Source organism: Ctenocephalides felis, unplaced genomic scaffold, assembly GCF_003426905.1.
Source record: "Ctenocephalides felis isolate EL2017-DRISC unplaced genomic scaffold, ASM342690v1 CF-g0.4_SCAFFOLD_01604, whole genome shotgun sequence".
NCBI classification, from domain to species: domain Eukaryota; kingdom Metazoa; phylum Arthropoda; class Insecta; order Siphonaptera; family Pulicidae; genus Ctenocephalides; species Ctenocephalides felis.
The window spans coordinates 40,283,845-40,296,542 of NW_020537758.1; the positions used below are offsets into that span (position 1 = coordinate 40,283,845).

Sequence of the window (12,698 nt, forward strand, 5' to 3'; positions counted from 1 at the left end):
TTTGGTATTTATTTCATAAAGTTCCCATTTGTCCCTTTCACATATGTCTGTAATAACCCGCACCTAGTTCTTCTTATGGATTCAGCACATTTAGTTATTTAATTGTGTATGCAAACCATTGTCATTAAATTTGATATTAAATCGATAATATTATATATACATCGACACACACAGTATAAAGTTATTAAATGCCAATGCAATAACTATCTATCATAAATTTTCATAATATTTAAATACAAGATATTAAACTAGGAATGCAATTTTAATTTATTAAACTGTATTGATATTGAAATAAATATCAAAATATATTTTTATAGCCATTTTTATGTTATATTTTGCAATAAAATATTTTCATATGTATACCACATATGATCTATAAAAAACAGATAAAATCTTTTATAATCAATTTAAATATTTCCTTGTTATTTGATTTGGTTTTGATTACATACATATTTCCCAATATAAATACATATACATGCAATAGAAAATCCATACAACCATTCGACGGCTATTACAGATATTATAATTTTCCAATATTTGAACTTCGGAAATTTACACAGAATTATCTAGAACAGGCAACGATGTCCTTTCTTTGCCCAAAAATCAATATACATTTATAATATTAATTGCACAATGGCAGAAATTTTCAAATATTCTTGATCAAAGTAACCAAATATGTATTTTTGAACATAATAAACAAAACATTTTATCAACTTTAATGCTTCATAAATATTACTTTAATATTTATTTCTGTTTAATTTATTATCAGATACATTGTTTCTTGAAATTTAATAATTACAAACTTCTGTTTGATATACCTATTTTATGGGCTCTTTTTTTATAAAGATCTCACTGCATACAACTTTCGTGTGGAACTTTGTTAGAAAAATTCATCATCAGAGTTGGAATAACTATTAATTTAATTTAACTTTTGTGAAATTGCTTTTTTAAACTGAATTTACATTTTTATTGACTGTTTTATTATTGTTTCATCATGGTGAAGATTTCGGTGATCTTTTCAACCTCAGCCTCATGTAAGCTATTCTCGAGGTTATATAAAAAAACTGTTGAATCTAACTTAAAAATTATAATACATTTTGTAAAGCAAATAAATAACATGTACTTAAAATTATACTCAGATATCGTACACTAAACAACCGTGCTCAAAAAACAAAAAGTCTAACAACGACATAAAAATACTTTCTTCAAAAATTTGATAATATGGCCGTATATCTCCTGATTGCAATGTCGCACGACTTAAGGGAATGGCTGATTATGATTACATATCATTTTTCCTCTTTTTAAAATAGTATCGTTTACAAATTGTACATTCGACTTGTTTTTGAGATAATGGTGGTGAACCTTTAAGCCCCGCTCTACCCTATATAAAATGTGTTAATCTCAATCTCAATATTTGTCGCGGATTTCATTTTTTTGTTCCGGATTTTTAAAAAATATATGTATGAACTGAGTTGTCGCAATTACTTCATGATGAAATTACAAATATCCATCAAATATCTGAAAATGATGTTAATAAGTACGCTTTTAAAAACAATAAGTTATATGTGTATTTATGTTACGTAGTTATAAAATTTATTACAACTCTCCTTCGATAACTCAGGTTCGTGGGTTATAATTTAACATTTAACCCTTGTAGCTGTGAACTGTATTAAACACTGATTTGTTTTGGTCTATATATTTGTTGCAGTTCTTATTACAATCACTGATTTGTCACTAAGTTATAATGAAAGAAGATATATATATATATATATATATATATATATATTATATATATATATATATATATATATATATATATATATATATGATGATAGTTTTGTCGACGTTGATACATATTTGTAATATTTTTGCAGCCCAACCGTCGAATTAAAAAAAGATTAAATAACAAAATTATTTATTCCATTAAACGTTTCGACACTTGATGTGTGTCATCATTCAGTAAGATGTTTGTTTATATTTTCAAATTAATATATATATATATATATATATATATATATATATATATATAAATATAGAATTAGAAGTGAACAATTAGTCCGATCAAACTCTCCGCTACCCCCTTTATCAGGGATAGCAACCAACCCGTGTAAAAGCTCAATGCCATGAAGATTGTCAACTTCATAGCTAATATAATAAAACGAAAATACGTCCGAACAATATGAATGCGAAAATTTTCGAATGCAAAATACCAAAGTGTTAAAATATAATCTCACATTGATATTTTTGAACCTCTATTTTCAATTTTACGAAAATTAGCAGTTTTTGTCTTGTACTAACAATTTTTCGAAAATTAGCAACCCCTTGTCCCCTTCCGGAATAGCGCACCTACTAAGTTGTCGTCCCGGGTTTCACCAAAAAAAATATTTTCACTTTACTTAATCTACCTTATATTCATATTATCAATATTATCAGTTCCAGATAAGCATGGATTCGCGAATAGCCCTGAACGATGCTGACTCCATATACCAGGCGGCCGGCTACGCCGCGTTAAGCTTCATATTCGTAGCGCTGGCTGCTCTATTGTTCTACGTGGCGTGCTCCAAGCGGTACAGACTAAACTGGTTCGAAAAAAACCTTTTAGAGAGGGCGCAAGATGAAGAAGTGGGACACAGGTGAAAGTATTATCTTATTTATTATTTATAGTTGTTTCACTGACGTTGATACATATGGGTACATAAGCCATTGTAGAGTAGAATATATATTAAATCGAGCTTCATCTTGAACATAAATTATTTTTTTGGTTCATTGAATATATGTAATATTTAAAAGACTGCCCTTAAATTTGTGAAATCATAATATAATATTCATAATGTGGATGAATATAATTAGCACTTATATGGTAACCTGATCTAACTCACTAAACGAAAACTACCCACAGACCTCATATTGTTATTTTTTATTTATTAACTTCCGTAAAATAAGTTATTGTAATCGCATATCTAAATAGTGAAATTAATTTTAATTTGAAAATTTGCTTTATTTGACTTAATTACATACATTGATTTTTACATAAAGATACAATTTATATACACCTATTCTGGGAATATCATTATACTATCATAATATAATATTGTTTGCATATATATATTTGTTTCAATTAACTTATATAAGTATGAAAAGAGCTATTAACTAGCTGTAAGTGGAATTCTGTCTTAAGGCAATTAAGGCATCGTGCCTTAAGGCAAATTGCTGGAACTTCCCGTGCCAAAAATTATTATTTTTTTAAAAACGATTAACATTTTTGAAAAAATTTCACTTCGAAAAAATAAGATTTTTTAGAAATTTTAAATCGGACAAAAAATTACTTTTTTTTGAAAAAAAAATTTTTTTTTAAAAAAATTTTTAAACAATTTTTTTTATAAAAATTTTTTTTTGGAAAAAATGTTATCTTCATTTTGATATATTTTGGAAGATCTGAACTTTTTTTCAAAGCAATCGTACTGCTTTAACTGCATAGAGACGAAATATAGAAGCGCGTAAGCGCCGCGTCGCTGTCTAACGGAAAAACAATAGTACGGAACCCATAGGAATGTAAACAAAACTTAAACTTATTGTTAAAATCTCAATAAAATATCTGATCATTTGATATGTATATGTCTAATGTCTAATGATTATTGTTGACCGCCAAATGTTATTTTTTTTTAGTTTTTTTTACTAGATCTCCGAAACCGCTAGACCTATCTTCATGAAAATTTGATCAAATCTTCATCTTGTTAATACAAGTAAAATGTTTTTTGAACTATACAAATCGGACGCTCCGTTCTCTTAAAAACTGAGTTACCGTTTTTGGCACTTTTTGCCCCGTATCTCCGGAACGGCTAGAATGTTTTTTGAATTATTCAAATTGCTTCATCCGTGTTCCCGAAATCGTCGACGAAAATTTGTATCCGAACACACACACATGCACGCACACACACACACATACATCAATTTTCTCCAAGGTATGCCAACATATTCAGAAACCTCTGAAACGTGAAGATATATAAAAATTTTCATTTTCGATTTTTTTGCGATTACTTACCCTATGGAAAATTAATTATAAATAAATCAATTTATCATCTCCAGAACATTAACAATCGTCATTTCATTTCGAATCAAATTCCAAAAAAAAAAATTAGTTGCCAAATTTACCCAAAATTGAAAAAGTGCTCCCGCATAGTCACAGTCTAAACGCATTTGCAAATAATTCTGTGCGACATTTTCACTTATACTGTGCTCAGCTTGGCGGCATTTTCACATTTTTCAATAATTTTCACAAAATTGGAAAATTGCTCCAGTACACAAACAGTCTAAACGCACTTGGGTAAACATTTGTACCAGAGTGGCGCTTAGACTGTTCTTAGCTTGGGTGATTTTTTGAATTTTTAATCCAAAATTACAAAAAAATTTTTTTGAAAAAAAAATTAGAAACAAAAATTTTTTTTTTTCAAAATCAATTATTTTGTTGAAAAAAGCAGAAAGTTCTTTGAATCATTTAAATCGGACGCTTAGTTCTTTCAAAAACAGCCATTTTTTTTAAATTTAGCTCTGTATCTCCGAAACCTCTGGGCCTACCTTTGCCAAAAACTAATCAGCACATCTCCCTATCAATAGGAATCGAATGTTTTTTAAACCATTCAAATCGGTTGATCCGTTCTCTTAAAAACTCGCTTTCTATTTTTTGCACTATTTGCTCCATATCTCCGTAACGGCTGGACCTGCCTTTGCCAAAAACTAATCAGCACATCTCCCTATCAATAGGAATCGAATGTTTTTTAAACCATTCAAATCGGTTGATCCGTGCGCCCGAAAACGTGGACGAAAAAACGCGGACATACAAAACACACACACACACACACACATCCATTTTTTCTGAAGTATGCCAAAATGTTCAGAAACCTTCAAAACGTCGAGAAATGTAAAAATTTTCAATTCCGATTTTTGGACGATTACTATAACTTACCCTACGGGAAGTTAAAAACATACTGCCATGCATATCTCCACGTTTTGAAGGTTTCTAAACATTCTGGCATACCTCAGAAAAAATTGATGTGTATGTGTATGTATGTATGGGTACAAATTTTGAATGGTTTCAAAAAAACATGCAATTCCTATTGATAGGGAAATTGATTAGTTTTTGGCAAATGCCGGTCCAGCGGTTTTGGAGATATGGAGCAAGAGTGCAGAAAATAGAAATCGAGTTTTCGAAAGAACGGAGCATCTGATTCGAATAATCCAAAAAGGATTTAATTCGTAATTATGAGAAGTGGTGATTAGTTTTTGGCAAATGCAGGCCCAGCTGTTTCGGAAATACGGAGCTAAATGTGCAAAAAATAAGTTTTTGAGAGGAAAAAGCATCCGATTTGAATGATTTCTACATCTTTCCCCCTATTGTTAGGGAAAAGAAAAAAAAATTTTCCAAACAAATTTTTTTGAATATTTAAAATAATTCGGATTTTCAAAATTTGCTTCAAGACACGATGCCATACAACACTAGTTTATTTATTTATTATTATTATTATTTTCTCTTTAGTTTCTTTTGTATCTGTCTTAATATTCATCATATAATTAGTAGATACACCAATGAATAGAGTTATATTGTATTTTTCATGTATCTGTTTAGCAGTCTCTGGTTATTGTTTTTGTATAAACAGATTTCAGATTAAAGTTATTTAAAAAAAACTTATATGGTAGATTAAGTAAACACATAAAAAAGGCGATACAAGCCCTTGCATGAGATATGAAATTAAAATATTATATTGTTATTTTTATATTATTTTTTAAAATTTATTTACTATATACTAACTACGTTTTGACTATCAATTTGTTAATAACTACATAACATTAGTGAAATACTAATTCAAAATATTTATTAATTTTCCATAATGGTTATTATGTGAAATGATGTTTGTATATATGGTCAATTTTACTCTATTATTAGTAAATAATAATACTCATAATTTTATGTAATTGCCCAACGATATATATATACGAGTATATATATATATATATATTTGTTTTTTAATTTATAAGTAAGAAATTTTGCAAATTCATTATTAATGTAACCTAAATTTTTTTTTCAATCTTGTCTTTATGGCGTAGTTCTATGGGAAGTGGGCTTGCATGATCCTCAAGGTGCCTTTTTTTAAATCTCTGACGATGGTCAAAGTTCATCTATTAGTAATACTTAATACCATAATACTATTTATTTCATGTTTTTGTATATTCTAAAATGTCTTATTCTTTTTTAGCCATGAAGCACTGATGAGCGCTGGCTGCGCTTCAGCTTGCCCTGGGCCAAGTGATGGCAACCAGGGTGCTAGAAACGCGGACTCATCGCCTGATTCATTTTGGGTGCCAAGTAGACTACAAAGACGAAGTAGTGATGACTTACCTTCACCGGGTAATATAAATAAATAGAAATATTACAATGATTGCCATAAATTAGTTACAGTATTTATAAACAGGAAACAGAAAGTATTTCTGCATTAATCATTCACTGTCTTAGATCAAGGCGTTTTTGAAGTCCAATCTTTAAAGAATTTAATGAGTAATTAAATTGGTAAATTTAATATTTATTTATTTCATTACCTTCTGATTTTTATTCATAATTCATTTTCGAACAATAAATTGTTCCTGCACTAATGATATTTTTTTACAATCTATAGCTAAAATATTTAATTTTTTTTTTTATTTTTTTAGATGAATCATTAGCTGGTAGCCCAGAATCTCCCTGTTCACATAGATCTTTTGGTGGTGATTCATTACATACTCTTGGTACTAGTACACCACCATGTCCTCCTTGTCCACTTACCAGAAATGACCGCCACGTAGTCTTAGCAGCAGCACCACCATCTCGACCACGAGTTGCCTCTATGCAGGCCAAATTAGATCACACTAAAATTGATTCTTCAATGTACCAGCAGGTAAATTAAATATTAACAAAATATTCTTGATTCTGATTTCAGTGAAATAGTTTCAAGTGGGCTATTTATTTGAAAATCTATATGCCCTTTTTTCTTAGATTAATTAAAATCATTAGAAAATATCATTTTCTATTACATAATTTCAGGATTCTCCACCTAGAACTCCAAACAATTCTGAGTCAATACAAGGTTCAATGCATATAACTTTGCAATATGATCCTTCTGCGGGAATACTTACCGTCAGACTTATCGAGGTATATAAATAAAACAAAATTAGTAAGATTAAAAATTATCTAAATAAATCATCACATAACAGGCACAAGATCTTCAAGCAAGAGATTTTAGTGGAACTGCTGATCCTTACGCTAAAATTCGTTTGCTGCCCGATCGAAACAATGTTTGGCAAACAAGGATACATAAACGAACCCTTAATCCAGGTAAAATAAAAATATCAATAAATCTGTTTATATTTAACATTGAAAATATATATTTAACTATTCATTATATATATTTAAATATTTAATAAATTTTATTAATTTTTATTGGTTTTAATTTTAAAAAAAATATTAGCTTTTAAGTTTTGATGCATTAGCTAATCAAAATGTTTCTTAAATTATATTTAATTTTATTTTGTAGTTTTCGATGAAGATTTCGTATTTGAAGTATCACCGACAGCAATTGCATTACGCACACTTGAAGTTTTGCTCTACGATTTTGATGCTTATAGCAGGCACGTCTGCATAGGTGGATCTCAGGTAATTTTTATTAATATTTTGTGTTCTAGATATGCTTCAAAAACAATTTCATAATAAACTATTAATTAATTACTTATATTCTACTTATAGCTTATTTATATTTTCAGATTCCTTTATCCCAAGTAGATTTGTCGGAACGTGTCGACATTTGGCGTGGACTAGGTCCTTGTGAAGATAGGGATGCAAAGGCTGATTTAGGAGATTTGATGATATCCATGTCATATTTGCCATCAGCTGAAAGACTTACTGTGGTGGTTATAAAAGCTCGGAACCTTAGAGTAGTGGATGACTCTCGAACTTCTTCAGGTATTGAAGAAACATATTTTCATAACAGTTTTACAATAATATTAAATAATAGTAATAATATTTGAGTAGTAGTGATTACAAATTGATTATGTATTACTAGTAAGTCTTTAACACGTGATGTATGTTCTACAGATCCATTCGTGAAAGTATCCTTACTCCACAATGGAAAACGACTCAAGAAACGCAAAACTAGTGTCCACAGAAACACCGTGAATCCAGTATTTAACGAAGCCCTGACTTTTGACCTATCCCGAGATACTCTTCGTAGGAGTACCATTGAATTTTGCGTCCTGCACGACAGTCTTCTGGGAGCAAGCGAGCCTTTAGGTAAGGCTACGGTAGGAACTGGCGCTGGGAGGGCTCCAGAAGAAAAGGAATTCTTCGCTGAAATGTTCAGGACGAAATCGGCTACTGCTAGATGGTTGCCTTTGCAGGATCCTAGAAATCAGAAGGACTGAATGAGGTATAAAAGTCTGAAGATTTTTCATTCGGGATAAAACGAGGTAAGTGGTGAAGAAATATGTGCCCTCAGAGAGTAAAATTAAATTACAATGTCTTGGGTATTGGCAAAAATATTTTTATGGCGATTTAACTTTTAGCCATGAATTTATTGTAAGCAAAATTAGGACAGGCATTGGCTTTTAACTAGCGTTAAATAATCAAGTGCTGGCAAATAAAAATTTCTTATTATTTTTATCTTCTGTATTAGATTTTTTTCATTTTATCGTATAGCTCATTTGGTTATTAAATTAAAGCTCGTTAAAAATTGATAATATCATAAAAAAATTTGATAAAACTTCTATTTTTATATGAAATAATACACCAAAATAATTAATTTTCAATATTTTGCTATTTCAATAGCTTTACCTGCAGGGAGTATATAATGTACAGATGAGCACGAGACTATCATGTTAAGATTAGCAATTAATTTGAAAGAAAATTTGAAATTAAATGCGTGTGAAACATTCGACATATAGTAACAATTAGATTCGAAACTGCTTTTATCTAAATGAAATCAAAACATTGCATGTTTCATTAAAAGTTCCAATAAAGGTGTAATGATTTTGAATTTGATCTTTTATGAAAAACATTTTTTGATACAAAAAATATTTCTACTTGTTTCTGTTTACGTTCTGTTTATAAGGTGTTTTCATCTGTTCTCAATTATCTATTAACAAATAAATATTAACCCTGCTCCATATTATTCAAATATACTTCAACTTAATAAAATCGTTCTTGCAAAAAAAAAATGATTTTAGTTGATTAAAATATCACTACGTGAATTATTTTACTTTCTATAAATAATAAAATATATGTAAATATTGAATGTATTAATGGTTATTTAACTCTGATATATAAAACACTTAACTAAATAATAATTATTTTAAAATGTACAAAAAGTATTAATAATTATTTATAAATTTTAAACGTGACATGTAAAAATAGAAATTATACAAAATAATATTTTTTTCAAATAAAATGTGCCAAAATACTATACAGTCATAAAATATATACCTCCCTTTAGTGAAAATACTGATTATCAATTGAAAAACTTATATATGTAAGTGACAAACTTAACATTTTGTAAGTCATCATAGTATTTTGCTTTAAACTTTTCTCAGTTTTTATTCTATCTACATTCAATGTATTGTGATATGTGGTAAATAGTTAATAAAATATATGTTTAATGAATAATTACAAATATTTAATGTAATGCTTCAACTGCGTCCTAATGCATTTATTATAATTACTTGTATAGAATATTAACTTATAAGGGTATAAACGAACAATTTATTTATTTATTAATTTATTTATTTATTGTTTATTTATTTATTTATTTGTTGACAGAATTCAGCCCAATTTCAATAGATTATTAAGAACCAATGTTATATTAAAATAATTTAAGTTTACTTACTTGTTAGTGTTGAATGCTGGTAAAGTTTATGTGATGAATTCAATTTTATTGTAACATGACAAAATATATAAATATGAAAATCTATTAAATTAAATAAGGTAAAAATCAATTATATGACGTGTTCCATAAATAGCAAAAAACACCAAACATATATATGAATATTGTTAAATTTGAGTTTTGTCTAATATCATTTAAAGTAAACATTAAATTTTACAAGCCAAAATAGAGAAATAATATATATATATATATATATATATATATATATATATACATATAAATTCAAAGAATTTAACAAAAATTTAAAGAATTATTTGGTATAACGTCATATTGTATCATTTTGCTCTACACCATTTTTGTGTATTATTATTTGACCTTTTGTACATTAAAAAGGAGTTATTTAGGCAACTTGCAATTGACCAATAAATGTGCAATAGTTCATTTGAAACAGTTAACAGTTAAGTGATGAAATTAAAATTTTGCAAGAATTATAATAAATTCATCTGAAGTCATTATGCTTAAAGCATAACAAAACCGAAGACTAAATCTAAATTTTATAAATAGTAATCATTTCCCTAAGAATAAATACAATCAATGCATTAAAATATGCTTTAATTCATGTTTGTGTATCGTCAAAAATAGCCACAAAACTAATATATTCTAATAACCATCTAATATCGATCCAACCTCGAATTCCTAATTTAATTTAACCTTTTGTTAGTTAATTTACGAGCATTTCATATTAGATAAAATTTTCAAATCTAACGTACCAGAATTACATTTATAGAATAATGAAGAATTGCTGAAGATAATTTTGAAAACGTTTGTAAATAGCAGTTGATATGCTGCTTTAAATATATATTTGCTTATGATGTAAATTTGTTTGTATTGTATAAGATATATGTCCACAGTACCTTCAGCAGATTTAAAAAATGTGCTGCTATATCTATTACAAAGTATCTGACTGTTATAGCATTTAAGAGAACCTATATAACTAAATATTTGTATTGTATAAATATATATTACAAAGATTATATATTATACTATTCAATATTCATATCTATTTAGATAGAAATAAATTAATTATTATAAATATAAATCGGTCTTTCTCACAAGAGCCCTATATATGTGAAGTAAAACTTAAACAAATTATTAACATAATAAATTGATTATTCAAATACATTATATTTTAAACGTAATTTAGATTTGTGTAACACTAAAAATAATATATAAACAAAAAATATATGTATGAATATTTATATTTCTTATGAATAGGTAATATGAATATTATTCATAGTTCCACAAATTACAAAGTAAGAACCAAAACTATGTACAAGATTAATAAATAGCGATACAAACGAATGTATTTATTGATAATACATATATATTTCTGCCAATTTTGTGGTTTCTCAATGCGGTATTTTTGCTTGCAGTTCGTCCAGTTGTTTCAAACAATCTCTGGCATCAGATATGGCGGTTCGATTTTGTTTCCTTTTACCCAAATTTTCACCACGCTGGCACCAAACTCGAGCCTTATCATACATTCCTCGGAAAAGATAAACGGCACCTAATTTAACTAAATAATGTGGAGTATCCGGATTATCTGCGGTTTTTCCGATGACCAAAGCGTTCACCAAATGCCTTTCTGCCGCTTCAAAATCTTTCATCGCAAAACACAAATCGGCTAAATAATAAAGTAAAACCATTTCTTGAGCTGGCTTGATACCAGTAACCCTTTCAGAATGCGAATATGCTTGCTCCAATTTTCGTCTAGCCTGTTCTGGTCTACCACGATCCATCAGAAATTTACCGTACCAAAATAGTATGCTCACCAGTAGATGTTCAGTTTCTTCATCTGATGGGCCGGTAGTTTTGCGGTTCTGGATACGTAAACAATTTTTGAATCCCATTTCTGCCAATTCATCATTGTGAATGTTAGCATAAATCCTTGATAATTTAAGTTTGAAATTTATAATTGTATTGTTTTCTTCCGGGTATCCTAGCTGAATCAATCGTTCTATTATGCGTACTAAGTAATTTTCGGCTTGTGTTATTTCACCTTTTTGGAACGCTATAGTCGCCAGCATGTCATAAACACAAGAGACACCTACATTGATTTTATTATCTTCTGCAAGTCGAAGTGCTGAATGTAAGATTTGTTCAGCCTTTTCAATATTGCGATCTTTTAAAGCTAGTTCAGCCATGGCGATTACATGGGCTAGGCGATTCTCAATATCAGCACCTTTTTTCTCATCTGCACGTTTTTTTGCAAAAATATTGAAAGCCAACACCCCTATGGCTTGATGGCAAGTTTGTCTACTTTTACCTGGATTGCGACTTCTTGTAGCCGAGGAAACGCCACGTTGAATGGCAGCGCGTAATGATTTTCTGGCGGCATATCTCTTGAACTGTCTAACATTGCGAATTTTGTACAAAAATTTACATACTCTATTCATGCTATGGCGATTTACATTTTATATCTTCAATTTTTGCCATCCATCTAGCCGCAGAAGTATAACTAGATAAAAATAAAGCCGAACAGTGAACTATGGAATCATATCTAAATAAATATTTTGTTTTTTTTTCATAATGGCACAATGATCATTTGTCATACGAGAATTTAATAATTTTTATAACTTACAAATGTTTATTTGAATTTTGAATAATCGTTGGTTATTGGCGCCATTGCGCGTTCTTTTGCTTTTATTGTGAAGTTGGCTGCTCTTGTACTTTGACAGTTTTTTATTTTGACAATTATATGCAATCGTTTTGACATTCAAACATAACCTAAACATAATT

At 28.8% G+C, this 12,698-nt stretch overlaps 2 protein-coding genes across 2 annotated transcripts; one reads left to right on the top strand and one right to left on the bottom strand.

The window, feature by feature from the left end:
* Positions 1–2,445: 2,445 nt before the first annotated feature.
* LOC113373755 (synaptotagmin-5-like) lies at positions 2,446–8,508 on the top strand. Its single transcript, XM_026614029.1, has 8 exons — positions 2,446–2,633; positions 6,252–6,403; positions 6,703–6,926; positions 7,073–7,180; positions 7,243–7,363; positions 7,563–7,681; positions 7,789–7,987; positions 8,120–8,508. The coding sequence occupies exons 1-8, from the start codon at positions 2,446–2,448 to the stop codon at positions 8,443–8,445; spliced, it is 1,437 nt and encodes a 478-aa protein (XP_026469814.1). The 3' UTR covers positions 8,446–8,508.
* Positions 8,509–11,308: 2,800 nt separating this feature from the next.
* LOC113373756 (tetratricopeptide repeat protein 19, mitochondrial-like) lies at positions 11,309–12,355 on the bottom strand. The gene has a single exon (XM_026614031.1). The coding sequence runs from the start codon at positions 12,353–12,355 to the stop codon at positions 11,309–11,311; it is 1,047 nt and encodes a 348-aa protein (XP_026469816.1).
* Positions 12,356–12,698: the final 343 nt, after the last annotated feature.